Raw genomic sequence first — 27,993 nt, 5'->3', positions numbered from 1 at the left:
GTTCACTGCGCATGCGCGACTCAGAGCAACTGTTTGAGACGGAAGACAGCAGAGTGTCTCTCCACATACTGCGATCCACAAGAACAACTCAAGAAAAAGGCCGGTAAGAAACCAGGGGACTATAGCGCAAGACTCCAAATGTTCAGCCATGAGATATTCTCTATCATGTGCGTTCAGTTATCCGTTTTGTTTAATAGAGGAGTGATAAAGCAGAAATGGGTTAGAAACGAAACCAGCCGGGCATGAGCGATTAAATCATGTTTACAGCTTTAACACTCGACACTTTCGCCCGATATGGAGCGTAAATGTAGTTTTGAGACTGTTATGTTAAATATCGCAGGTGTTTGTTTTCAGATGTTCGTCGTAAACATGGCAGATGAAAATCCCTTTGTATGTTATGTGTGTTGGTTTCAGGGCGATCGTGTTTGCGCTGCGTGTGCGCAGTCAGAGCGACGTTGCGTCGCATTTACGCAGTCAGAGCGACGTTGCGTCGCATTTACGCAGTCAGAGCGACGTTGCGTCGCATTTACGCAGTCAGAGCGACGTTGCGTCGCATTTACGCAGTCAGAGTGCAATCTGCTTTATTCCTCTTTAAAAAATACAGATTTTTATTATGTTCGCTGTTAAAATTAGCAAATTAACACCCATATTTGTAGTTAAAAATTCCCTTACATTGTAGCGTAGTGGGATTTTGCTTGGCAGATATGTTGGGGTGGTGTAGTTTTGAGATTAAAGATCTGGGTTAGTAACCAATGATTGATCCATAAACAATTACCATAATCTTCTTGATCAAGACAATTAACCATATGTTACTCCACGAGATTGTCCCAGTAATAAATGCATAAGTCACTATAGATAAAAGGAAAAGGGTCATTTGCGCAGATTAAAATGCTTTAAAATCAATCATGCCAATTTTAAAGGGTAGAGTATAATAACATTTTTATTGTGTCAAGTTAGCCTGCTTTTTCCTCATTATTAAGTGTTGACGTAAAATTTGCCAGAATGTCTTTGTTTTGTGCCTGTTTAAAATATATTTTAACTTCCCCCTCTATAATAATGTAATATAATATAAAGTGTTAAAACAATACAGATCTACTTTGCACTTTTTCCTAAGAGCTTTCTAAAAATATATATTTTCAATTCTTTTGGTATCATGTGTATATGTTAGCATTTTTTTTATTTTTATTTTTATATTTTTTATATAACTAGAGTTGTCCCCTATGCTTCTGTTATTACCATCAAGCCAAGCATTTAAGAAAACAACTTCTCCAAAATACTTTTTTATTTGTTAATCATGGAAATGAAACGTGGCAGTTTGTAAATGAGAATTAATGTAATTAATTTTAAGATCTTTACATCATGATCTAAAAGAAGCTTCTTTTTTTTTTTTTAGGTGTCATTATCAAATCTGTTATTATTTAAGAATTTAAATTTTGGAACAGTCCATTCATTATTATTTTCATTAATTTAACAGTAAATGTATGCGCTAACTGGCTGATGCCACTAGTCTTAAAGAGACAGTACCGATTAAGTGCGTGTTCTACATATCAATGAAAATACTTGTAAATAGTACAAATTATGCAAGTAAACTATAAAAAATGTAACAAAAATATATATGCACCATAATAAATGCAATTTCAAGAGATTAATTGATGGAATAGACTGAATTTGAAAATAATTAAAAGCTACAATGTGACAAATTTGATGGAAAAACCAATGATAAAATATAATTTGTAAAATTTATATATTCGAATTGTGTCTAGAAAGGTTCCTTTATATTACTAAGAGCATTAGCTGAGAGAGGATTTATTTTATGTGTAAGCAAAATGGACATTGTAACAGAAATCTACCCATATGAATCAATATCGAATCAAAATCACAATCGAATCGAATCAAGAGCTTGTGAATCGAATCGGGAAATCTGTATCAATACCCAGACCGATCATTAAATTAGTCAAAGGTGCCCCTAATTGAAATAGCTATTTTTGGCTAAATGACTCATTAATTCCTTTACAGATATGGGACTAACCATGATTAAACAAGTTGCTTTGTAAGGAAATTGTGCAGAACATGTGACATGAAGCCTGTAATTGTCTGTATTTGAATGATAAGGTGAGATCAGAAGGATGTCGGGGTTTCTGGATGGGATCAGATGTGGTGATTGTGAGTGTAATGTGGACTGGGGTGAGAAGAGAAACACCATCGCCTCCATCGCAGCTGGAGTTCTGGTATGTCCTCATGATGCCGTGAAATAAATCTTGTATATCTAAGAAATCAATCAGATCAATCAAAACAATTCCCTAATTGATTGTCATTGTTGTGTGCACTTGTGCAGTTTTTCACAGGCTGGTGGATCATCATCGATGCAGCGATTATGTACCCTAAAGAGGAACAGTTCCATCACGCATACCATACCTGCGGAGTTATAGCAACTATAGCCTTCCTCATGTAAGATGCACCTTTATTGATTCTCTCCATAGCTAGAGCTTCCTTAAATGGCCTTTCTGTTGCACAAACAGTGAAGCATGGCACTAAAAATTCCAAGGTCACGTGTTTCATTCCCAGGGAAGATTTGAACGGATACATTTTGTATCCTAAATGCAGTGTAAGTCACTTCGAATAGGCGTCTAACAAATGTTTAAATGTAAATTAAAAGAACAAAGTCCTTATACCTATTGTGCCATCTTAGACAAGCTCAATGAGTGTGACATACATTTGAGTTGTTATCTTTTAGCTCTGTCCCAGATCTTGCCTCCTGTTGTGTAACAATGTTTGTGCTAACTGTCACCATGACTGCATTATTAAACTGCCAGCTGAGTTTAAATGACTGTGGATTTGTTTGCAGGATCAATGCAGTGTCGAATGGGCAGGTGAGGGGAGACAGCTACAGCGAGGGTTGCTTAGGCCAGACAGGTATGTGTTTACAATATGTTGTGTATATTTTACACATCTTTTACGTAAGAGGTGGTGTTGACTTCTCTTCAACGCCTTTACAGTTTCAGGATGTTCAATCACGAAAACGCAATAATTGCTTGACATTTTTAAAACTTTAAAACAGTTTCATTTTTGAATTTGTGATTGGCACATGTTATAGTGGGCGGTACCTTAAGAGGTCAACAGTCTGGTTCCGGAAGTAGAAATCCCATTCATTTATCCCATATATGAATTAATTTTCAATGATAACTTATAAACCTTTAAAGATAGACCTACTGCGAGCTACGAGGTTGTTCATCGATGATATATGCTTCCTTTGAAGCCATCTGTTTGCGTTATTTCAACCTTATTGTTTAAAAATCGTATTTGTTAGCGGAACTTATGGTGAACAACTACATTGCCCATGGAACAGCAGAGAAAGATCCTTCATTCAGACAATTACGGCCAATGAAACCCGCGAAACGTGCCTTGGCTCCTGTGTGCTCCCATGACGCACTGTAAATGATATAATCAAATCGGTCTCCATTCACCCTTGAACTACTTCTATATGTATACATATCAGAGTATTTTGTAATAAACGCTAAATATATTGTTTCTATACTTATAATCAACAACCTAAAATCAATGGTTTTAAATATTTTTATCGTTTTTTATTCAATGACATCATTCACAATGCTCTATGGGATTGTAGTTTGTGCCCTCATGAAAGACGGTAAGTACACAGTCTTGTACCTTTTGTCTTTATGTCCAATTTTCAAATACTTTTTTGCCTCAAAATAAAGTTTGTGTTGTTTTGAGTTGAGCTGGTTGGTTTGGTTCATGGCTTACAACTCTTTTATGAAGTATTTTATAAGAAGTCTGTGGAAAATATTTCCAGAAACCAGACGGCTGAAAAAGTGTGTGGGCACAGTTGCGCTCTATTGTTTAGAGTTGGAACAGCAGGGCGTCCAAAAAATGTTTTTAACACAAGATTTTTAAAATGTGGCGCTCATGATGAGACCAGAGATGCTGAAGAAACAGCTAGATGCAATTGCATATGTAAACTGACCAAAATGTTTTTTAATAGCATAGGCTTTTTCACACTTTGTTTGATTGCTTGGTCCAAACCTGAGTTTGATTTTAATCCCCCTCCTCTTTATACATTGTACTTTTGGGTCTGAACAGCGGTACATTTGCTTCAACAACATGAGTAACACCCAGTGTAATTATGTCAATGAAAAGTCAAATTAACAGTATATTATACAATTTTTAACTTTTCCACCCACCTCCATTAAACATGAAAGTGTAATTGTAATAGTGATAACTCGAATCGGCCCAGAGAAATTTAATGGCATTAAATATATTTACAGTTGAAGTCAGAAGTTTACATACACTTAGGTTGAAGTCATTAAAACTCATTTTTTAACCACTCCACAGATTTAATATTAGCAAACTATAGTTTTGGCAAGTTGTTTAGGACATCTACTTTGTGCATGATGCAAGTAATTTTTCCAAAAATTGTTTACAGACAGATTGTTTCACTTTTAATTGACTATATCACAATTCCAGTGGGTCAGAAGTTTACATACACTAAGTTAACTGTGCCTCTAAGCAGCTTGGAAAATTCCAGAAAATGATGTCAATCCTTTAGACAATTAGCCAATTAGCTTCTGATAGGAGGTGCACTGAATTTGAGGTGTACCTGTGGATGTATTTTAAGGCCTACCTTCAAACTCAGTGCCTGTTTGCTTGACATCATGGGAAAATCAAACAAAATCAGCCAAGAACTCAGAAAAGAATTGTGGACCTCCACAAGTCTGGTTCATCCTTGGGAGCAATTTCTAAATGCCTGAAGGAACCACGTTCATCTGTACAAACAATAGTACACAAGTATATACACCATGGGACCACGCAGCCATCATACCGCTCAGGAAGGAGATGCATTCTGTCTCCTAGAGATGAACGTAGTTTGGTGCAAAAAATGCAAATCAATCCCAGAACAACAGCAAAGGACCTTGTGAAGATGCTGGAGGAAACAGGTAGACAGGTATTTATATCCACAGTAAAACGAGTCCTATTACGACATAACCTGGTCCTATACGCCACCTCATGAAGTGGTGGTGGTGTAGTGGACTAAAGCACTGAACTGGTAAGCCAAAGGTTGTTGGCCAGCCACCACCATTGTGTCCTTGAGCAAGGCACTTAACTCCAGGTTGTTCCAGGGGGATTGTCCCTGTAATAAGGGCACTGTAAGTCACTTTGGATAAAAGCGTCTGCCAAATGCATAAATATATATATATATATATATATATATATATATATATATATATATATATATATATATATATATATATATATATATATAAATATATATATAAACCTGAAAGGCTGCTCAGCAAGGAAGAAGCCAATGCTCCAAAACTGCCATAAAGCCAGACTACAGTTTGCAAGTGCACATGGGGACAAAGATTTTACTTTTTGGAGAAATTTCCTCTGGTCTGATGAAACAAAAATTGAACTTTTTGGCCATAATGACCATCATTATGTTTGGAGGAACAAGGGTGAGGCTTGCAAGCCGAAGAACACCATCCCAAACGTAAAGCATGGGGGTGGCAGCATCATGTTGTGGGGGTGCTTTGCTGCAGGAGGGACTGGTGCACTTCACAAAATAGATGGCATCATGAGGAAGGAAAATTATGTATATATATTGAAGCAACATCTCAAGACATCAGCCAGGAAGTTAAAGCTCAGTCGCAAATGGGTCTTTAAATGGACAATGACCCCAAACATACCTCCTAAATTGTGGCAAATAGCTTAAGGACAACAAAGTCAAGGTATTGGAGTGGCCATCACAAAGCCCTGACCTCAATCTGATTTGCAGAACTGAAAAAGCATGTGCGAGCAAGGAGGCCTACAAACCTGACTCAGTTACACCAGTTCTGTCTGGAGGAATGGGCCAAAATTCCAGCAACTTATTGTGAGAAGCTTGTGGAAGGCTACCCAAAACGTCTGACCCAAGTTAAATAATTAAAGGCAATGCTACCAAATACTAACACAGTGTATGTAAACTTCTGACCCACTGGGAATGTGATGAAAGAAATAAAAGCTGAAATAAATCATTCTCTCTACTATTATTCTGACATTTCACATTCTTCAAATAAAGTAGTGATCCTAACTGACCTAAGACAGGGAATGTTTTCTACGATTAAATGTCAGGAATTATGAAAAACTGAGTTTAAATGTATTTGGCTAAGGTGTATGTAAACTTCCGACTTCAACTGTAAATTATATCAGTTAAAGGAATATTCCGGGTTCAATACAAGTTAAGCTGAATCGACAGCATTTGTAGCATAATATTGATTACCATAAAAATTCATTTTGACTTGCCCCTCCTTTTCCTTAAAAAAAACAAAACAATCAGGGTTACAGTGAGGCACTTATCATGAAAGTGAATGGGGCTAATCCATAAACATTAAAATATTCACTGTTTAAAAAGTTTAGCCACAAGATGTAAACAATATGTGTGTTGACATGATTTTAGTGTAAGTTATAGCCAATTTTACAACTTCATTGCCATGATGATGCAATGTCGTCAAACCCTAAAACGACTGTAAAATGACAAATTAAACAACTTTACAGCTCAAATAATACATGAGTTTTAACAGGAGATTATTGTAAGTGCTTTTATAAAATTATAAGCTTCACATGTCTGCCTTTAAACCCTCCAAAAATCGACTCTTTTTGTAAGTGCCTCTGTAACCTCCATTTTTGCTTTTTTCGAAGGAGGGATTATTGATGATGAAATTATGCCACAAATGCTGCTGATTGAGCTTAACTTGTGTTGAACCCGGAATATTCCTTTAAGGTTTCGTGCCCTTATCTGTCGAGTACTCGGGCAGTCAAAATGACCAAGATGCACACCCCTGGTGTAGTTGTATGTTCTTTGTAGTTCTTGTGATGCAATACGACTGTTAAGTGTTAAAGCTGTCTTGTGTATATTTTTTTGTGTAGGTGCCAGAGTTTGGCTCTTTATTGGGTTCATGTTGGCGTTCGGGTCTCTAATCGCCTCTATGTGGATTTTGTTTGGAGGGTTTGTTGTATCTGGTAAGATTGCCTTGTCTTCTCTATGGAAACTGAAGATAGGGAAACACTGACTCCTATGCTATACTACTAATAATGTTTTTTTTTTCCTCTTGATTTGTTATGAATGTGTCACAGACAAAAAGGAGCTTTCAGTGTATCCTGGTATTGCTGTTTTCTTTCAAAATGCATTCATCTTTTTTGGGTAAGGTTGAAAATATATCACTAAAATTAATATATAAGGAATCTGACATCATAACAGATTTCACATGTCTTTGCATTACCATTATTTATTTTTCTATAGCTTGATATTGTTCAGCCTTTTAATATTCCATGATATTGGATATATATGTATTTGCTCTGAAATAGCTTTAAAATTTGTTTTTATTTTTTCAATCAGAGAAACCATCATTTAAACCGTGGCAATTGTTGCCATGCATGAATGAAAAAATTAAAATATTCAAATAATCAAAGCATGATTTTCACATTGTTTTTCCAAAAATGAACACTGAAGAATTTTTAATCATAATTTATATGCAGCAATATTTACCTACATATGCTTTTTACTTTAATATTTTAAAGCAAGTAAAATTCCACATGGTACCTGATCATTTTTGAGTGATGACGCAAACAACTTGTTAAATCAGTGTTATGAACCGAATCACTTAAATGGGCAGCTTGATATGATTCATGAAAATATTTCAAACTCACCAATTCTAATGCTATTTTTTGGTACTGAAATTTAAATCAGGGATGCTATTAAAACATCTGTCTTAACGAACTCATATACACAATTAACACATTAAAGTCATTGCAGTATACACAATGTTGCTTCATTTTATTTCACCAGCAAAATCATTCTCAAAAGTTCACTCAAAAGTGAAAAAACTCTCATCATTTACTCACCCTCATGCCATCCCTGATGTGTATGACTTTTTCTTCTTCTGAACACACAGATTTTTAGAAGAATATTTAAGCTCTGTAGGTCCTTTCAATGCAAGTGAATGGTGACCAGATCTTTGAAGATCCAAAAATCACATAAAGGCAGCATAAATGTAATCCATAAAACTCCAGTAGTTGAATCCATATTTTCAGATGCGACATGAAAGGTGTGGATGAGAAACCGATCAATATTGAAGTCCTTTTTTACAGTCAATCTCCACTTACACTTCTTCATCTTTTGTTTTTGGTGGAAAATCGCCACCTACTAGGCAGGGAGGAGAATTTATAGTAAAAAAGGATCTAGATATTGATCTGTCTCTCACCCACTGGATTACTTTTATGCTGCCTTTTATGTGCTTTTGGAGCTTCAAAGATCTGGCCACCATTTACTCGCATTGTGTGGACCTACAGAGCTGAGATATTCTTCTAAAAATCTTGATTTGTGTTCAGCAGAAGAAAGAAAGTCATACACATCTGGGATGGCATGAGTGTGAGTAAATGATGAGAGAATTTCATTTTTGGGTGAACTATTCCTTTATTATAATAAATATCCAATAAATGATCCATCACTAAATAACTGCCCCTCATATTTAATTGTATTTTTCTGCAATATATATTATAGTATTTATTTCTGATTCATCTCGTCTCTCATGCAGTGGTCTGGTGTTTAAGTTTGGCCGCACTGAGGACCTCTGGCAATGAAGATCCATTTCATCCAATCACATCCCACAGTCCACACCCAACTCCTCTGTTCTCTGACATAATGCTGCTTATTTGCACTCTCTCTCAATCTCTTTCTCTATCAGACTCTTTTTATAGTTCTCAGTTGACACCCTTTCTTAAATATGCTAAATGTTCCTTTGTTTTGTTTCCTGTCCTTCAATTTTACTGTGTTGCTATTTTTAATGCATCATTTGCATGGGAGTTTTTTAGTAAGCCACCAAATTTGTATCTTTATCTTTAAGTTTAGACTTTCATTCATGTATCAACGTGCAGATTTGAGAATACACTCCTATCAAATTTGCCAAATTTATCGATCTTTGATGAGCTGACATCACCACACAGTGACACAAAGTTTTGTTGTACGTCACACTTTTTTATTATTTTCCATGACTTTCCCAGGCCTGGAAAATCACAATTTTAAAGGTGAAGTGTTTCTGTACAATTAGAATAACCAAACAAAATTGTAATCTGCTTGTATGAACGGCCCAACAGGGTCGGACACAACTACATTGGCTCATCCAATGGCATGAGTTTGACACGGGACTACCTGTTTTACCAGCCTATGTCAGACAGGGGAAATGTTTGAAATGTCATTATTATTTTTGCCGTTGTGTTTGATGCTGCAGAAATTACATTTGTCACCTTTAAAATTTCGTGATAATTTCCAGGTTGTCCATGATTGTGGGAATTCTGGTAATATATTTTGTGTTTCGGAGTTTTAAGTTCACTCTCTGTGTTAGTTTGGGCTTGTGGGAATTGGGATATGTATAAAAAAAAAATGTCCATGTTCAAAAAAGCACAATTTCTTTTTATTTCATTGGTTATGGGAGAATAAAGCAACATCAGTCAGAGAAGTAGACTTGTCTGTCAGCGCTAATAAATTAGAGGTTTTGTGATTTCTACACGCTTAAAGAATGTAACATTTTAATGTAATCCATGTCTCTCTTTTCGACAAAATGTAGCTAAACTTTATCCAGCTGTGGGCTTAAAACAAATAAAATTGTTGTAAATATGTACAGAGCTGGTGTTTTATTTCCAGAAGTTCAATTCTTTCTTCTGAAAATCTTTATTTGCGATATTCACATCAAACAAAATTTAATAACACAAGTTTGTGGAGTAGTCAATCTGCTCTGCTATGAGGTTAGTTTTATATATTGCATTAGGTTATTGTGTCTTTTATAAGTTTGCCATTGACTGAAACAAACTCTTCTCTGTGTTTGCTGCTTCTACTGAAGTAATTCAATCTGCATCAATTTCCTGAGGCTTGGAAATTTCCTTGGCCTTGTTTAGTATGACTTATCTCTTAGAAAATATATTGTTTTCCATTCAAAGACATTTTAAATAGTAAAATGTTTATTTAGGCAACCTCTAACCTCTCACTCACACGAGCACACTTTGTATTTATTGCATTTGTGATTTTATGTCCTGAGTCCTCTGTTGCTGTGCTTCACTTTTGTACCACCAAATTTGGAAACTGTAAAACAAATGGATTAATACACTTCAAATCATAAACACTATCTTAAAATAAGACGTGAGGTAACTTAAAATTGCTGCAAGATTGAGGACTGGCCCTTATTTGGGATAGATGCTATATTTAATTTGACACCAATGAAAACAAGGCTGTGATTGACATACATGCCATTCAATGGGTGTGATTTAGTGTTAATCATTAAGCTGACAAAATATTTCTAGTGGACAAAAAAATAAAAAATACATGGATTGTGAAAGTTGGATGGTACCTAAGACCCTCAGACAGAACAAGCTGCTGAATGGACTGTATGTCTATCCCTCACAAATTCATTCATGTCAAATTAAATAAGCCGTCTACCCTGACTAATGTCCCAAGAAAAAACATTCACCTCCCAGAATGCCTGGTCATCAAAGCACTTCCTGTCCTGCTGAGATCTCCAGAAGCTCCATTTAAGGAAAAGTCCTGCAAATGTTCACATTAGTTAAAAATGTTATCATGTGTGCATTAACAACCATGATGCTTAACTAACCGATTAGCATGCTTCAAAACATTGAAATCTTTTAAAGGGATAGTTCACCCAAAAATTAAAATTACAGAGCTGATATATTCTTCTAAAAATCTTCATTTGTGTTCAGCAGAAGAAAGTCATACACATCTGGGATGGCATGAGGGTAAGTAAATGATGAGAGAATTTTCACTTTTGGGTGAACTATCCCTTAAAGAAGAATCTGAACCGACTTAGTATAAATCACATCATAGATGAAAGTATATCAAAATAATATCTCAGTTACATACGTAACCTTGGTTCCCTGAGATGAAGAGTGCTAACGAGACATTGCGTGCTATCGCATATGGTGAGTTGTCCTTCCACACGACCTATGAACACGACCCTAGCTTGGAAAACTTGGAGCACCGTCATTGCGTGGAGTGCTGAACCAGTTTGGCCCACAGCTGAGTATGTTCTTCCAGCCAGTGCAGACGTTAGTCGACACGGCTTAGAAAGTTGAACGGGGCGTGAGTTCCATGCCCTGCTACTCGCCGGGCAGAAATGTGCCGCTACTGCCTCTTCGGGGGTGGGATATTTGAGCATAACAGATTTCTTCCCCGTGATCCACATTGGAGAAAATGAAATCGCTGCATGGGCGAGCTGAATAGGGCGCATGCCAGGATTCTGACAGTTCGTTATGAACTTCAGGGAAGAACGGGGCAGATCTACGAGACGCGGTCGCTTGACGGTGTCCAGACTGCAGGAACCATTCATCAAGGCCAGATTGTGTAGGTTCCTCTGGTGGAGACCATTCGATATCGAGCTCTTCGACCACCCTTGAAAGGACAAGACACATCTCCTTGTCAATGTCATGTACACGCTCCTCGCCCTCGCTGGGGGAAGGGTGGCAGCATCATCCACTGACCACTCACCTGATGCAGCGAGAGACGTTACATCGTCATCATCCCCAGCATCAGAACCGCCGAACGAGATGAGGCAGTCACGCACATAATGTTTTGGCATAGACACGTTGCATGGAGATTGAAGTGCTCGCGGGGCGTGTGCTGGCATGAGGTCCATCTCAAATTCATCCTGCTTGACCTCGCGGCCCCACGTGCCTCCTCGTTTGACCCCTCAGGTATCACAGAAGAGGCGGGTGGGAGGGCGCGTGAGGCTGAGTCATCCCTCAGAACGAGGGCGATTCGTGAGCGCAGCGTCTTGAGACTCATGCCCTCGCAGTGAGGGCAGTCTGTCTCCATGGGCGCAGCCCAGACAGACAATGCAGCTCTTATGCTGATCTGACGGCGGGATCTGCCTCTCGCACAAGAAACACTTACGGAACGACATCTTTAAAAAGACTGAAACACAGCCAGGTCTCCTAAGCAACCAAATTGGCCCAGTTGCTAGGAAGGGTAGAATCACATGGGGTAACCTCCTCGTGATCGCGATTAGTGGTTCTCGCTCTCAATGGGGCGCGTGGTAAGTTGTGCGTGGATCGCGGAGAATAGCATGAGCCTCCTGCGCGGTGTCATGCACAGCGAGCCACGTGATAAGATGCGCGGCTTGACTGTCTCAGAAGCAGAGGCAACTGAGACTTGTCCTCCACCACCCGGATTGAGGTGAGTAACCGCACCACCACGAGGACCTACTAAGTAGTGGGAATTGGGCATTCCAAATTGGGGGGAAAAAGGGATAAAAAAAAAATTTAAAAAAAAGACTTGAACACGTAAGCGATATATATATATATATATATATATATATATATATATACACACACACACACACACACACACACACACACAATATACAATTGCTTTATAATGATACACAACACATGCCGAAGCGCAGCGGGAAATCGAGATGCTGAAGTGACCCGTTCACCAGCGAAGCGTCAAGCGGTGAGGTGGAGTGATGTTCACCGGAACACTGCAGGGGAGCGGAGAGTCTTCCCGTTGCCGTGAAGATTCCGCCTGCTGACTCGTGTAGTCGACGGCGAAGCAGTAGAGGGCTTCTAGACAAGAGATGAATTGCTGTCTTGAAGGAAGAAAATTCTGAGGAATGGTGTTTGTGCACCTGCTTTTATACTGGACAGCTTAGTGCCTAAAAGGGCGGGGCTCAAACACCATAGCCAATATTAGAATATTGGCGTTATTGTAGAGAGGTTTCAACTAGGTTGTGTATGCGTTAGCACGCAATTTCAAGTGTACTGAGTCGTAAGGGAACCATTTTTTGTGTGTGTAAATGCATCAGAGATGTTGTACCTGTGGCCGTGCCCATTACCATACTCATGCACACGGTTATGAGGAGGACAAAGATGTGATGTACTGCAAACTGCATAGCTCTGAGAACCGGAATACAACACAGTCAACATTAATATATCATAAACATAACTAAAGTGGATGTGATCAATGCTTTAGCTTATCAGGAGAATTACATTTATGCAATAGTTTTCTTAAAGCTGTTTTATGGATACACACTTTTCACACTATGTGATAGAATGAAAGTGAGAAATAGTTTACATTGTGCTTTCAGTACTGGTCATCTGTAGAAGTAGATGAGCGAGCCATCCTAGAATTCCTGGTATGGCGTGCACATTTATGACGCCGCAGGTGTCATGACACTCAAAAGCAAACAGCATGTGACCCTGAATGACATAACAGAAACACAGATCATGAGGAAGACAGTATGTGAAATCATGCTACAGATTTAAACATTCAATGGTTATGAATATGAATGGATATAAATGAAAGGATCACTAGTGAAAATGCTTTTATTTAGAATTTTTCGAAAATTAGCCACTATGGACCACACTCCCTTTCAAGGCAAGTCGGTCTACTCAGCAGCCATCTTTGTAACATTCCCGGGCAGCTATTATCTATGGAGACAAGCAGCATAAAAAGTACAGCTCCTATCTACTTGAATGGGGAAAGGCTGAAATCTCCAAAAAGATTACAATCAAAGATTTTATTTCAATTCAGCAGTAAAATCTGACAACAATAATATAATACATTGTGCTTCTTTAGCTAAAAAAACTCTTTTTCAGGCTGGTCCAGATAATGCACATACAGTGTATGCGTTCTCAAGCCCATGTGCCCTTCAAGTGGACTCAGAAATATCATAATTACGAGTTCCGAGCACATGAATGACCCATCTAAGTCGGAAGTTCAAGTGGGAAACTCGGAATTCTAGATGATTCCAAAGTTGCCGAGATGGGAGGGGTCCTAAACTTTCAACATGGCAGAGAAGAGTACAGTTTTTGTAGTAGTGAATGACAGGTTTTGCTTATTTTTCTAAATACAGCTAATTGTTAGCGCTTGCAGTTTTGGTCATATTCATTTATGTATATCAGCAACCATTCTATGCATGTTTTTCAACACACTGAAAATAGCTTGTATTTGACCAAAATTCCATTATTGTCAGCAAGCTAACTAAGTGATATGTATTATACTGTCAAAATAAAAGTTCCTTAAGAAATATGAATGAATGAACCTGGCGAGTGTTTTCAATTGCAGCGAGGGCATGCAAAGAAATTGCAACTATATGGAAACGTGCTCCATCAGCACATGCATCGTGTCTCTAACGTCATATCTTGTGAATATTAATAAACCATATTCCTCATTAAACCTCATCTGGTTCAAATTTACATACAAAACCCTTCATCTGGTGAATATATAGGCTAAAATGACTATAAATTTGGTAAATATTTAAAAATAGAGCATTGTAATGAAGCCCAGTCACCATCATTACAAAATAAGAGCCCCTGGTGTGTTTCAGGCTTGTTTATAGATAGAAGTCACATGTTATGCACCAAATTTGAATTCTTTTCTGGTTATTATTGGGATTTGGGTTAAACAATAAACTGCATATGGAATTTTATACCTTTTAACCTTTATGTCTGTGCCCTTCAGAGTAAGGAAAGACTAAGAAAACTTTGTAACATTCTATAAACTGAATTTTAAAACTACAGGTTGATTAATCGTTATCTGCCTTTTCCATATCCTGAGTTATCGGTCGACCTCTAGTCTCTTCTATGGACTGTACAAGTTTGCTATGTTATCTAGCTTGATTTGAGAACTCTCCAAAGAGCATCATGTGTTCTTCAGTGGGAGGAAGGATATCTGACCTTTGTCTCAAAGGAGAATTTACCTTCATGTATCGAAATCCCAGGGTTGATAATAAAGCGGCGCAGAAGCCAATCGTCATGGCAACCCATGGAGCATGGACTGCTGTCATGGCAACTCCAATGGCAACACCACCAGACAGGGCGGAGCTCTGAACATGCATCTGGTTGGAGGAAGTACAATAAAGGATTTGTGATGTTAGCAAAAAAGGAAAGTCATTTCAGAAGTGGAGCAAGTTTTTTTTAACGATTACAAAGAAAATCATTTTTGTCATTTAGGATAACGTGCACTGCTGAATCATGCAGAATAAAAACCAGGAATGTGTATTAGGAAACTAAGAAGTGTCAATTTGGATTTGATGTTGACTTTACTGGTTGGTAGCAACAACCATGCACTTGCTTCTTAGACGACTTTTACTATAATGTTTACAACAGTCTGTCTATTGAGGCACAGAGTTGCTTATTTATTTATCTATCCATAATTTATCCTTCTTTTTAAATGTTGACTCTGAAAGGGAGTGCTTTGTGGGAAACTTGTTTCTACAGCCACTTGCCATGTTAATTTTTCCTTTGGAACTGAACAGCATAGAGATGGACATCGCAATGACAACGCTGACGGCCAAAGACAGATACGTCCCATATATGACAGTAAGCTTAAGCCCTCTTTCCCTGTGATGCACCAGTGTCGAGTTAAAACTAGGCCAGAACATCCACAGGAAAAGCATTCCTGAGAAAAAGAGACAGAGAGTTCCTTGTTCACAACTTAAATAAAAATACAGAAATAATTACACTTAAACTCACAAAGAGGTACATGCACTGTTAACCCTTACTGTAGTTTATAGGGTAAATAACTGTAAAAGGACCAGTAAATTACTATAATATAATCATACAATATTTAACTGCAATATGCATTGCATCATGGGTAATTTCTGTGACGTCACTTATTAATAACAGTAAATTTCATTTATCTAATACAGTAACAAACTGTAACTAAATACAGCAAATTACTGTATATGTATATTGGTGCGAAACCCACAATGTCTTTTCCTGTCGTATTCTGTGTTAATGTTGTTAACGAAAGTAATGACGAAAATGTATAATTTCATAAATGATAATGAAGACAGCAAGAAAAATAAGATTGACAAAACATTTATGATTTTAATTGAAACTTTTTTACTCTATGAAAATGTGAGAAAAAATAATAATACTGAAAGACATTAACAGTGCACTAATAATGTTTTCAAAAAGAATAATCAAGAAAGAATGTATTATAAAATCCAGGCATAGTGTTGGGGATTTCCCCACTTGAGCTGTGTGAATTGAGCTGATCAACAATCACCTGTCTAAAACACGGGAAATTAATAACAGTCCCTAAAATGATTAACAACACCATAACTTCTAAAAAGATAAAGCTAATACTTTGTACTCTTTAATGCTATTATTTCAGGATCACAGGTTTTCACAAAGACAGATTTCATTTGTTATATATTTTATGATCATTAATCTAAATCTGTCCAAAAAGCACATAAAGGCAGCATAAAAGTAATTCATACGACTCCAGTGGTTAAATCCATGTCTTCAGAAGTGATATGATAGGTGTGGGTGAGAAACAGATAAATATTTAAGTCCTTTTTTACTATAAATCTCTGCTTTCACTTCCACATTATTCTTCTTCTGCCAACCTACTGGTTTGGGCTGGTCAAAGGTGGAGATTGATAGTAAAAAAGGACTTAAATATTGATCTGTTTCTCATCTACACTCATATTGCTTCTGAAGACGTAGATTTAACCACTGGAGCCGTATGGATTACTTTTATGCTGCCTTTATGTGCTTTTTGGTGATTTAAACTTCTGGTCACCATTCACTTGCATTATATGGACCTACAGAGCTGAGATATTCTTCTAAAAATCTTTGTGTTCAGCAGAAGAAAGAAAGTCATACACATCTGGGATGGCATGAGGGTGAGTAAATGATGAAAGAATTTTCATTTTTGGGTGAACTATCCCTTTAATGTTTTACTATATAGAATTACTGTATGTCATGATCCAGTTCCCCTATTCTTGTCATGCTCCAATAAAAAAAAATAATGTGTTTTCTTTACTATTAATAATAAATTGTATATAATAATAATAAAATATTTAAAAAATAATAAATTAGATATTTACAATTTATATTTTTTACAGTAATATACCTCAGCTACCAATTACAGTAATCAGTAAATTACTTTTCACAACAATTGCAGTATAGCTTATAATCAGGTGTTTACAGTAACTAGCTGGCAACAGTGTTGCCAGTATGTTAATGTAAAAAAACCATGGTATGGTCTACCAGTGTGGCCCAGTAGTACAAAAGTCAAGATCAGGGGCTCCCTAACTTTTTTGCTGGTTTAAATTATTAAGTACTCCTGGGATTTCAAGTAATGTTCTAAACGTTCAATAAATTTAAAGGGGATGTGAATAATTTTCAAACTCTAATCCCAATATAATCAAATGTAGTAAGCCACTTGAGTACTATATTTTGACTACGAGTTTAACTAGGTGCTGTAAGTGATTTTTTTTTAAAATACTACAAATGATCCCTTTTAACTGGCAGAGAAATTAGATATCTTCTACCCTCTCTGTGACAACAGATAAAAATACCTTGACATATTTAAGCTACACAGCTTGATCTTGTGTATAACTGTTAATCCCTTCAATTTGCTTATCGAGCAAACAGGTCTGTGGATGATGCAGTCAACATGGTATTGCATCATATCCTGCAACATCTGGACAGACCAGGGACATATGCAAGGATCCTTTTTGTGGACTACAGTTTGGCTTTCAACACCATCATCCTAGCTATTCTCCGGACTTAATTACACCAACTTTCTGTTCCCATGTCTATCTGTCAGTGGATTACCAGCTTTCTGACAGACAGGCAGCAGCTTGTGAGACAGGGGAAATTCACTTCCAGCACCTGTACAGTCAGCACTGGTGCCTCCCAGGGATGTGTGCTCTCCCCACTACTCCTCTCCCTCTACACCAATGACTGCATCGCCAAGGGCCCCTCTGTCAAGCTCCTGAAGTTTGCAGACGACACCACTGTCATCGGCCTCATCTGAGATGACGATGAGTCTGCATACAGAAGGGAGATTAAACAACTGGCTGTCTGGTGCAGTCAAAACAACCTTGAGCTGAACCTGCTCAAAACGGTGGAGATGATTGTGGACTTTAGGAGGAACCCCCCAACACTGTCCCCCCTCACCATTCTAAACGGCACTGTGGCATCAGTGGAGTCATTCAGGTTCCTGAGCACTACCATCTCACAGGACCTGAAGTGGGAGACCCACATTGACTCCATTGCAAAAAAGGCCCAGCAGAGGTTGTACTTCCTTCACCAGTTGAGGAAGTTCAAACTGCCACAGGCGCTGCTGATACAGTTCTACTCAGCGGTCATTGAGTCTGTCCTCTGCACTTCTATAACTGTCTGGTTTGGTTCAGCTACGAAATCAGACATCAGAAGACTACAAAGGACAGTTTGGACTGCTTAGAGGATTATTGGTTGCCCCCTACCCCCCCTTCAAGAACTATACACTTCCAGAGTGAGGAAAAGGGCTGGGAAAATCACTCTGGACCCCACTCACCCTGCCCATTACCTTTTTGAACTGTTGCCTTCTGGCCGACACTTCAGAGCTCTGAGCACCAGAACCGTCAGGCACAGGAACAGTTTTTTCCCCCAGGCTATCCATCTCATGAACAGTTAAAACTGTCCCTTTAAGCAATAATTAATTTGCAATACACAGCTTAGTCTTTTTATATTATCCAACACATCCTACCTCTTCTGCTATTACATTCCCTTGCACTGTACATAACCGATTTGTAATTAGATTTGTATTTAGATTTGTACTACATGTGTGTGTGTGTGTATGTATGTATGTATATTCATATACAGGTGCATCTCAATAAATTAGAATGTTGTGGAAAAGTTCATTTATTTCAGTAATTCAACTCAAATTGTGAAACTCGTGTATTAAATAAATTCAATGCACACAGACTGAAGTAGTTTAAGTCTTTGGTTCTTTTAATTGTGATGATTTTGGCTCACATTTAACAAAAACCCACCAATTCACTATCTCAAAAAATTAGAATATGGTGACATGCCAATCAGCTAATCAACTCAAAACACCTGCAAAGGTTTCCTGAGCCTTCAAAATGGTCTCTCAGTTTGGTTCACTAGGCTACACAATCATGGGGAAGACTGCTGATCTGACAGTTGTCCAGAAGACAATCATTGACACCCTTCACAAGGAGGGTAAGCCACAAACATTCATTGCCAAAGAAGCTGGCTGTTCACAGAGTGCTGTATCCAAGCATGTTAACAGAAAGTTGAGTGGAAGGAAAAAGTGTGGAAGAAAAAGATGCACAACCAACCGAGAGAACCGCAGCCTTATGAGGATTGTCAAGCAAAATCGATTCAAGAATTTGGGTGAACTTCACAAGGAATGGACTGAGGCTGGGGTCAAGGCATCAAGAGCCACCACCCACAGACGTGTCAAGGAATTTGGCTACAGTTGTCGTATTCCTCTTGTTAAGCCACTCCTGAACCACAGACAACGTCAGAGGCATCTTACCTGGGCTAAGGAGAAGAAGAACTGGACTGTTGCCCACTGGTCCAAAGTCCTCTTTTCAGATGAGAGCAAGTTTTGTATTTCATTTGGAAACCAAGGTCCTAGAGTCTGGAGGAAGGGTGGAGAAGCTCATAGCCCAAGTTGCTTGAAGTCCAGTGTTAAGTTTCCACAGTCTGTGATGATTTGGGGTGCAATGTCATCTGCTGGTGTTGGTCCATTGTGTTTTTTGAAAACCAAAGTCACTGCACCCGTTTACCAAGACATTTTGGAGCACTTCATGCTTCCTTCTGCTGACCAGTTTTTTAAAGATGCTGATTTCATTTTCCAGCAGGATTTGGCACCTGCCCACACTGCCAAAAGCACCAAAAGTTGGTTAAATGACCATGGTGTTGGTGTGCTTGACTGGCCAGCAAACTCACCAGACCTGAACCCCATAGAGAATCTATGGGGTATTGTCAAGAGGAAAATGAGAAACAAGAGACCAAAAAATGCAGATGAGCTGAAGGCCACTGTCAAAGAAACCTGGGCTTCCATACCACCTCAGCAGTGCCACAAACTGATCACCTCCATGCCACGCCGAATTGAGGCAGTAATTAAAGCAATAGGAGCCCCTACCAAGTATTGAGTACATATACAGTAAATGAACATACTTTCCAGAAGGCCAACAATTCACTAAAAATGTTTTTTTTTTATTGGTCTTATGATGTATTCTAATTTTTTGAGATAATGAATTGGTGGGTTTTTGTTAAATGTGAGCCAAAATCATCACAATTAAAAGAACCAAAGACTTAAACTACTTCAGTCTGTGTGCATTGAATTTATTTAATACACGAGTTTCACAATTTGAGTTGAATTACTGAAATAAATGAACTTTTCCACGACATTCTAATTTATTGAGATGCACCTGTATGTGTATATGCATGTGTGTGTGTATATATATATATTATATATATGTGTGTGTGTGTGTGTGTGTGTGTGTATATATATATATTGTCTATTGTGTATTCTATATATACTATTTTCTTTTCAATATTTATCTATTTTTTATTCAATTTTAATTATTTAAAAGTCTTGTTGCTGTTTTTGTATTGTTGTGTACTGGAAGCTTCTGTCACCAAGACAAATTCCTTGTATGTGTAAGCATACTTGGCAATAAAGCTCATTCTGATTCTGATTCTGATAAAAAGAATTACACACATCAGCTTTAACAAAATTGAGTCAGAAAAGCACAATTCACTTACAGCACGTTTCATTTTACACATTTTATTTTAAAAGAACTACATATTTAATTTGCCTTCCACATTTCTAATTAGAGTAGTCAATTTGATTGATTACTGGAGGATGAACTCACCCAACATGGCGAATAAGCCACTCCTATGGTCAGTTTTCTCTTTTTCATGCTGTGGTTTGATCCCCTCTCTGTGCAGTACCCATGACACCATCACACCAAAAAGAGCCCCGAAGATGTGCAGGAGCATGAAGCTGTACAGTGGATCTGCCTGATACACACGCAATAAACATATGCAATCTCAATAGGAGCAAAACCTTGCAAAAGTATTCAGACTTTAATCCAGGCTTACAAATCCTAAACTGAAATTTTCATTTCTGTGATACTTTTATTTGTAAATAATTTTAATGTGATATTGCTTTATACTAAGCCTAATCCAACTCTTCTAAACAACCTGGGCACTTGTGAATGACTGATTTGTTAAAAAGAACAAACTAAAGAAAATAATTTGCTCACAAATCAGACATTACTATGGTTTGTGTGCAGGGTTGGGAGGGTTTCTTTTAAAATGTATTCCACTACAGATTACATGCTGTAAAATGTAATTTTTAATGTATTCCGTTAGATTACTCAAATTCAGAAACATAATCTAAATACTTTGGATTACATCTTCAGAACTGGCAGATTTTGTAACTTAATTTTGACTAAAACAAGTGAATAACGTAAAAAAAAATCTGCCAGTACAATAAAGACAAATTAATTTATATATATAAAAAAATAATTTTCTGAAAAGGCATACATACTGTATCTTATGCAGTGTAGCTTCTCAAGTAAATTTATTGTAAGGATTTATTAGATTGTTTTTTTTTTTTTTACAGGAAAACAATACAAAAATTATTTTTTAAGAGTAAGATTTTTGCAATACATCTTTGCTCTAATATCAAAGGTCTTACTTGAGAGAAATATAATCTAATTAGGGCTGTCAATCGATTAAAATTTGTAATCGAATTCATTACATGCCAGTCTATTGCATACTCAAAAGCAAACACAAAGACAATGTTAAGCTTCATTTAATTAACCAAATAGCTTTCAACTGTGTTTGATATAATGGAAAGAGATTTTCTAGTACCAAATTAGCAATTTAGCATGATTACTCAAGAATAAGGTGTTGGAGTGATGGCTGCTGGAAATGGGGCCTGTCTAGATTTGATCAAAAATGACTTTTTTCAAATAGTGATGGTGCTGCTTTTTACATCAGTAATGTCCTGAATATATGTCTTAAGGTCAATATTAGGTCAAAAATGGCAAAAAAAGACACAGCTTTCTCTAGAGACTCGTCAGTCAATCATTGTTTTGAGGAATGAAGGCTATACAATGCTTGAAATTGCCAAAAAAAACTGAAGATTTCATACAAAGGTGTACACTACAGTCTTCAAAGACAAAGGACAACTGGCTCTAACAAGGACAGAAAGAGATGTGGAAGGCCAGATGTACAACTGAGTCTCTAGTTTGAGAAATAGATGCCTAACATGTCCTCAGCTGACAGCTTCATTGAATTCTACCCGCTCAACACCAGTTTCATGTACAACAGTAAAGAGAAGACTCAGGGGTGCAGGCCTTATGGGAAGAATTGCAAAGAAAAAGACACTTTTGAAACAGAAAAACAAAAAGAAAAGGTTAGAGTGGGCAAAGAAACACAGACATTGGACGACAGATAATTGGAAAAGAGTGTTATGGATCTTAACCCCACTGAGCTTTTGTGAGATCAGCTAGACTGTAAGGTGTGTGAGAAGTGCCTGACAAGACAGTCTCATCTATGGCAAGTGCTACAGGAAGTGTGGGGTGAAATGTCACCCGAGTATCAGGACAAACTGACAGCTAGAATGCCAACGATCTGCAAAGCTGTCATTGCTGCACGTGGAGCATTTTTTGATGAGAACTCTTTGAAGTAGTTTAAGAAGTTCTGAATTTTTTCTCAAATTGTAATAGTGATTTTTCATGTTATTAATGTCCTGACTATACATTGTGATCAGTTCAATACCACTTTGGTGAATAAAAGTACCAATTTCTTTCCATAAGAGCAAAATCTGTACATTATTCCAAACTTTTGGCCGCCAGAGTGTATATATATATATATACACATAATGTTGATGACTGATAGGATTTTATTAAATCCATTACATTTACAGACCTGGAAAACACAATTTTAATTTGAATGTTTCCAGGTTTCCCATGACTGTAGTAACACTTTAAAATGTGTGCATTTAACACTTATATGCACTCATAAAGCCCATTTTTAAGAAATTGATTTTAATTACAATTTCATAAATTTCCATGAAATGTATAAAAAAAAATATATATATATCTATTTTTTTTAAAGAATACTCAATACGATGGAAATTTGTTATGAAATTTAAAGGCTGAAATCTTAAAAATATTTTTAAGTGTACATTTTTTAACTAAAGGAAATGTTCCAATAATACCACATTAGAATAGGTTAATTAAGTTTCTGTGCTTTGAAATATAATGCTAATAATCTATATACAGTATGTCCTATGCTACTTGATGGTAAACATTTTAAATATACATTTTTCTACTATTTACTATCTGAATCCAGTGTTGTAGTACTTGAGTCCGAGTCCAAGACCATATTTTCAATATACAGTGAAAGCTTGAACTTACCTGACAAATATTTTTGACTGACAATATCAGAGATCTTGACATTTGTCCAGAACGTTGTTGCGTCCACCCATGCTGTTTTTCAGTTGTTTTTCTATGTAAACATGCTAAACATGTCTTTGACCGTAGCATTACGTATCGCTGTCTTTTTGGCATCTCGTGCAGGAGCGCCACAAATTTTTAAAAGATTTTTTGTCAAGTTAAAAAGAACATCAACTGTTAAAAACATGTCTTGAGACACCTGTGTTATACTCTTTTTGATTGTCTTTGTTGGTCTGAATGGCCTCTAGTCTTTTAGAAATGCTTTAGCCATTAGTTACATGAGTGCTACACATACTGAAGAAAATGTAAAAATATTTCTCTCAATGTCATCAGAATTGAATGTTTTCCGGAAGAAAAAAACGGTTTCTGTGCGTACCACGAAATGAAATCTTGCAGGCCAAAGCAGAAATGCTTACTTGGCTTGCAATGAATGAAATATAGTAGTGCAATTGAGGAAATTGTTAACAAATTGAATGTAAATGTTTATATTGCTTTCTGCATAAACACTGTCATATTTAATACATTATTGTTTGGTTTTTAGGCCCGTTTTAGTTATTGTTCAGTTATACTGTATTTTGTTAAGCATAAATGTTAAATGTTAAAATAAATGAGGTTTATTTTATATATGCGCCTATAGTTCTTTAAACTATTTAATACATTCATAAAAAAAACTCGTCTTAGACTCAGTCTCTACTGGTCTCAGTCTCGACCCTCTCAGGTCTAGGTCTTGACTTGTACTCAACCTACTCTGGTCTCAGACCGAGATGAACTGGTCTCAACTACAACACTGTCTGAATCTGCCAAGTATAGCAGATAAACTATTCTATGATATTCCCCTGAAATCCCAGTGATTAATTTTTATATCTGGGAAAGTAACACTTCTCTTACATGGAGCAGAGTTCTCAGGATCCACTGACTGACCACAAACCCCGTGACCTCCACCATGGCCATTAGCTGAAGCTGGACCGGATTTGTCTTTCCATGGACCGCTCCCATCGCAACAAGGGCGGAAGCTGCACAGAGCTCTGCCTCAATCAAGCTGAATAAAGTGCACAGATAATGTTTGAGATAGTGTGACACGGTCAAACCTGTCGCAGTAAGCATCTTAAAAAAAGTAAGAAAACACAGTAAAAGATGTACTGACCATGGTTATTGTGAACTAATTCATTATAGTCTCTCAGTTTGAATGTATATGTTGATCTATGAGCAACTCCCACTATAATAAATACAAATAAACTCAGCTAATGGATTTGTAGTGGTGCTTGCTCTAAATATCCAGAGATTTGAACAAACCACTAACTCTACTTTTTCATATAACTTGTCCTGCAATGTTTGTGCTAACAACACAATTTATACCTCAAGTTGGTGGCTTGTTGAAGATGTGTGCAATTAATTTTAACATGGGCCAGTAAGCAGGTTGCCGGTACCTTGCAGAAATCTATTTAATAGGTTATTCAGCTGTCAATGACAACATACCTGCTAAGAACAGTAATGCATTTACCTCTTCAAATTGACATAGATCTCTCTGCTGTGGTGGCGTTGTGGCAGCAGAAAGCCATTCATTAAGATAGCCCACTGGATGGACATTGCTGCCACCAACATGTTAAAACCTGATCCACTAAAACCATATCGTACAAGGAACGTGGCCAAGAATCCAAATCCCATAAATATCATCACATGGACATCTTGGAATTCTGTAGAAAGAATTGCATTCCCAAATATGAAAAAGGACACTTTTTACACTTTGATGACGGTCAGTCATTTTATTCAAGTTGGTGATAGAGAAACTCCTCTTATCACCCCAAACCAGAGATGCTGTGGCTCCACACCCCAACGGCAAAATGCCACAAATTGACAAATAATGCAAAGTGCAACATCATATTGAACATTTCAAGTCCTAAATTCCACATTCATTGCAGATGGTTTTCACATTTTTAAGTAACTGCATAAATAATTACTACAAAAGTCCAGAAATTAATTTTAGTGCTGAATATGTTACTGTCATCTAATATTTGTTGCCACAGTATAATGCATCAAAAATATGTACTGAAAATGGCAGGCTTGCAAAAGTGATCAGTATACAGGTTAAACAATGAATGCAAGTTTGAACCCTGAAGGGTGCATAACACAGCATCCTTACTGTAAAACACACTTACCTGCATATGAGCGGATGAAAGTCTTTTTGTCAAACTTTGTGTGAACCTGTTCATGGTGCTCTATTTTCACAAAAAATACAAACAGTAGGATAAAGATTGTTTCCAGCAGAAAGGCCACAAGTGGAAGACTCAAGCGGAGACTGGGGGAGTACTGAGGAGGCATTATATCTGTGAGAAACTCTCAATGTCTGTAATCAATAAAAACCAGAACTGAGAGCCCTCAGAATATTGTAAGATCACGTGTAAGAGGCATGGAGGTGTTTCCCAAAAAAATGGCACGTGCAACTAATCATCATGTAATTTGTGTCTAATAACATGTCAATGTAGGAACAGTTATGTACAACTTAAAGACTAAACTTAAAATAGCTTAAAGAACTGATCTGATTATTAAAAATTTGGATGAATTATTATTATTATTATTTATTTATTTTTATCATTAGGAGAGTTGGGCATTTTTCCAAAAATAAATTAATAAAATAAAATAAAATATCGATCATTTAATTCAAGCTAAATTAAACATATGATTTGTCTGGGGGACAAAAAGCATTTATTTCATTGTAGCGTTTGAAACATTCTGTTAATGCTAGGTCGTGACATCGCGATTCGCGAAAATACTACGTCAGTTTGTACTAAAATAGGCATCTCGAAAGTAGTCCCGCCCAAATTCATCCTATTGGCCAGTGAGCACTACCAGATTTTTCCACAAAGACGTCGGGCTAGGAAAACTTCTGCGTATTGGCTATTTGTCTTGTCAATCAAAATGACAGCCGACCGAGCCGATTCCAATTGGTTCACTCATCTGTCAGTCACCCCTGCCTCGTGCAACCATCTATGTTGCCAAGTCCGCGGCTAAAATACAAAATAAATGTGTTTAAGAGTATCATATAAATAAATAAATGAAGATGAAAAATATAGCACTTCACTTATCCATCAAAGTAATAAATAATGATAATATTATATTGATAATATTATATACTATGATAGCTTTTTTGCTGGTTTGTTTACTGTAGAAATGTCCTGTCAATTTAAAAAATCTTTGCACATATACAAGGAAAGCTTAATTAGTAAATGAAAAATGGTTTCCTTGCCGTTATAACTTAAATCACATAATCTATATTCCAGTTCCAATACATGTTTCACTGGGGCCACATCAACACTACTCCATTTTCTTGGTGTGTCAAGATGGTGACCCTCCAGTTGCTGAAAGTCTTAAGGTATAGCTGAGACCACCAAATGGGGGGCGGAATATCAAAAAGGGGATGGGGTTACTCCAAAAAGGGGTTGTGCCAACTCCAAAAGGGTTAAGGTTAGGGAAAGGGTTAGGTTAGTGGCTCCCTATGTCTTTACTGGCAATTTGGAGCTCACAGAACTTTTTTGGAGCCATGCCTGCAGCTATACCCTTCTTGAAAGTCTCGCGAGAGTCACATTAACACACTGTGGTTATTGTGTTTATTTAGAGTCCCACAGAAACCCTGCACCTACACCTACCCCTAAACCTAAACTTAACCCTACCCCTAAATCTAACCCTAAACCTAACCCCTAACCTTAGTAACAGCAAATGAGACTCTTGCGAGACAATCTGGCTGGCAGTGGACTACCACAGTCCATTAAAAAATAAAAACACACACACACTGATTTTGCTACGTATATGCCTCTTAGCCACTCTGCAGCATTGTTTTCCTCTAGCAAACACTCTCCATAACTGCATACTTTGGTAAACGATTATGTTAGGAAACTAAAAACGGATGTTTCAAACTTAAACCATTTAGTGTGGACTTAGCCTGGATACATTCCATGCATTTTTAATGAAACATTTTTTTACTTTATTATTGACATAAAATTAGGGTGACCAGATTTCTGCTTGTGGAAAACGAGACAGCCCCCTCCAAGCAAAAATGAAATTGACGTATCCTTAACTAGGCGCAGATCAATGCGAAGTAGAGGGTGCATCCGCATCTGTAACTGTTGTCACCTTGTACTTTTCGCTGGCAGCAATTTTTCTCAGTGTGCACTTGTCTTTCAAGAGTTTATCGTAAAATGCAGAGCAGTCCAGTCCAAAATTAAGACGTACGAAAAGCATTGCCTTCATAACTGTTACGCTGAGTGGAGATTTATCCGGTGTCCATGCTGCATTCATTAATGAGAACACAGTCCACAGATGCAGATGTCCCAGGCAGGGATAAAACAAACTCCACAACCTTGGCTAAGACTCCCAAGTTGATGGTCTTGCTCTCCAGCTCATGAAAAACGTCTGTCCATCTCTCAGACATGGCCATCTTGTTCAAGTTCCACTCAGTGATGTGACGAGTGACAATGTTTTCCACACAAGCCCACTCATCAAAGAGCATGGTTTCGTCAATCTGAGAGCAGGGATTCTGGAGTAGAAGTGTTCAAGGCTGCTCTGAATATCTTTCCACTCTGGTGTCTCTCAGTAGGGACAACTCAAGTTCTTCTGTGTTCTCCAATGAGCGGCTACAATTTTGGAGGTAATCCACTGATGGTGAGTAAAAATTTCTGACTACACAAAATAAATCATCGTGCATTCC

The 27,993-nt window shown here is 37.4% G+C and overlaps 2 protein-coding genes across 2 annotated transcripts; one reads left to right on the top strand and one right to left on the bottom strand.

Annotated features, from left to right (window-relative positions):
• The first annotated feature begins 6 nt into the window (after nt 1-6).
• tmem50a (transmembrane protein 50A) lies at nt 7-9,674 on the top strand. Its single transcript, XM_051648005.1, has 7 exons — nt 7-103; nt 2,113-2,228; nt 2,336-2,448; nt 2,846-2,913; nt 6,925-7,017; nt 7,132-7,198; nt 8,592-9,674. Exons 2-7 carry the CDS (start codon nt 2,127-2,129, stop codon nt 8,635-8,637), a joined length of 489 nt encoding a protein of 162 aa, XP_051503965.1. The 5' UTR covers nt 7-103; nt 2,113-2,126; the 3' UTR covers nt 8,638-9,674.
• rhd (Rh blood group, D antigen) lies at nt 8,591-25,652 on the bottom strand. Its single transcript, XM_051647924.1, has 10 exons — nt 25,448-25,652; nt 24,793-24,985; nt 24,180-24,330; nt 20,694-20,841; nt 15,291-15,463; nt 14,763-14,900; nt 13,136-13,260; nt 12,878-12,957; nt 10,518-10,591; nt 8,591-10,132 (listed from the first exon to the last, which is right to left on the bottom strand). The coding sequence occupies exons 1-10, from the start codon at nt 25,608-25,610 to the stop codon at nt 10,106-10,108; spliced, it is 1,272 nt and encodes a 423-aa protein (XP_051503884.1). The 5' UTR covers nt 25,611-25,652; the 3' UTR covers nt 8,591-10,105.
• Nucleotides 25,653-27,993: the final 2,341 nt, after the last annotated feature.

Source organism: Myxocyprinus asiaticus, chromosome 21, assembly GCF_019703515.2.
Source record: "Myxocyprinus asiaticus isolate MX2 ecotype Aquarium Trade chromosome 21, UBuf_Myxa_2, whole genome shotgun sequence".
NCBI lineage: Eukaryota > Metazoa > Chordata > Actinopteri > Cypriniformes > Catostomidae > Myxocyprinus > Myxocyprinus asiaticus.
This window is presented reverse-complemented; position numbering and strand designations above follow the sequence as displayed.